Raw genomic sequence first — 1506 nt, 5'->3', positions numbered from 1 at the left:
GAAACCATGAAGCAATTTTCTTGTCTTTACGCACACTAGTGATGAAGGTAACACATGGAGGGGAATAAAGAGAGTTCCACTGTCCTCTTGTTCTTGTACGTGGTTGCATATGGAGGACTCAGTTATCCAAACTTCTATAGCCCATGATGAAACTGAATACTGCCTTGCTGAGACGCATGCAGGTTATACTTCTCTAAGCAAAAATGTAAATGTTGAAATATTTAGCAAATATGGACATCACATATAAATTAGCATTCGATCTATATCTATCTATCTATAGATATTTGAAGGAGATAAAAGCCAAATTATATTTCTGCATAAGTTTTATTAGGTGCATATGTGAATTTAAGTGTGTGTGTGGGGGGGGGGAATTGGCTATTCATTTCAGTGCTGGAGACTATGGTTATCAATTTTCATTTCTAAACTTATACTTCTAAATCCATGCTTAGGCACTAACATAAAGTGGACCTGCTTTTCAGAAGTGCTGAGCACCAGCAAACCCATGGGATCAGTCAGAAGTACAACTGTTCAACATCTTTGAAGGTCAGTTTTATTTAAGACCCTAAAATTCCAGTGTCATTAAGTCAAAATTTAAGGGCCTAGCTTTAAATACCCAGGTTTGAATGCGTCAGCTGCGATTTCTCTCCGAGGAAGCTTTGACACTGCACTCTTCACCATGGTTTTCAGCACCTTGCAAAAGAGAGTCTAAAAATGCAGCAACATTTTAACAGTCAAATATCAAGTACAAAAAAATAAAGAATACCAACCATATTTCTTGGCTCAGTAGTATCATCAAGGCCACAGAATGAATGCTAGTGAGAAAAACAAAAAAAGGAACAAAAACTATAAAATAAGATCAAAAGAAAATGAGGAAAAAAAAGAAAAGAAAAAAGATGTAAGATATGTAACATGGAATTCAATGGCAGTATTTTTACAATAATTAGTCCTATGCTATGATAATTGAATATACTTGAAGGAGAAATACAGAATACTGGGTTTTTGCCTCTAACTTATACTGAAAATAGACGACAAGTTGTAAAATTCAGTAGTAGCTTTCCAAACACCCGAAGGCCAAGGGACTTTATAAACTGGTAAAATCCGAGTTGAGGTAATAGGATTTGAGCACATATTTATAGTTTATTATGTGCTTAGGTACTTTACTGAGCTAAGGCCTAAGAACCAAAGATATAGATCAGTGGAATTTCAACTGTAGAAACTCAGTTATAACAATAGACTTGTGAATTTAAACTAGATGTGCCTCATACACAATCTGGTGGGAAATGAAACAATTTTTGATACATAGATTATGGTTCTTAAAATGTTTCTACAGTTACTTCATTAACATCATATTGAGCAGGCAGGCTGGCACTGAACAATATTTGTGTACGCAAACTTTAGGAAGGAGACAGCCTGTTTGAAAAACCTATGGGCAAGATTGCTAAAATATGTATTTCCTTTTTGGCAGAAACCAATTTGAAGAACAGAGACAATCTGAAAATCAAATCC

At 35.1% G+C, this 1506-nt stretch overlaps 1 protein-coding gene across 1 annotated transcript in view; it reads right to left on the bottom strand.

Annotated features, from left to right (window-relative positions):
- Positions 1–792: 792 nt before the first annotated feature.
- Positions 793–1506, bottom strand: part of JAKMIP1 (janus kinase and microtubule interacting protein 1) — a 221141-nt gene continuing 220427 nt past the window's right edge. The window contains exon 23 of the mRNA XM_025195098.1: positions 793–843. Coding sequence (XP_025050883.1) covers positions 793–843 — 51 coding nt within the window. The remainder of the gene's footprint in view (positions 844–1506) is intronic.

This window comes from Alligator sinensis, unplaced genomic scaffold, assembly GCF_000455745.1.
Source record: "Alligator sinensis unplaced genomic scaffold, ASM45574v1 scaffold421_1, whole genome shotgun sequence".
Lineage (NCBI taxonomy): Eukaryota > Metazoa > Chordata > Crocodylia > Alligatoridae > Alligator > Alligator sinensis.
This window is presented reverse-complemented; position numbering and strand designations above follow the sequence as displayed.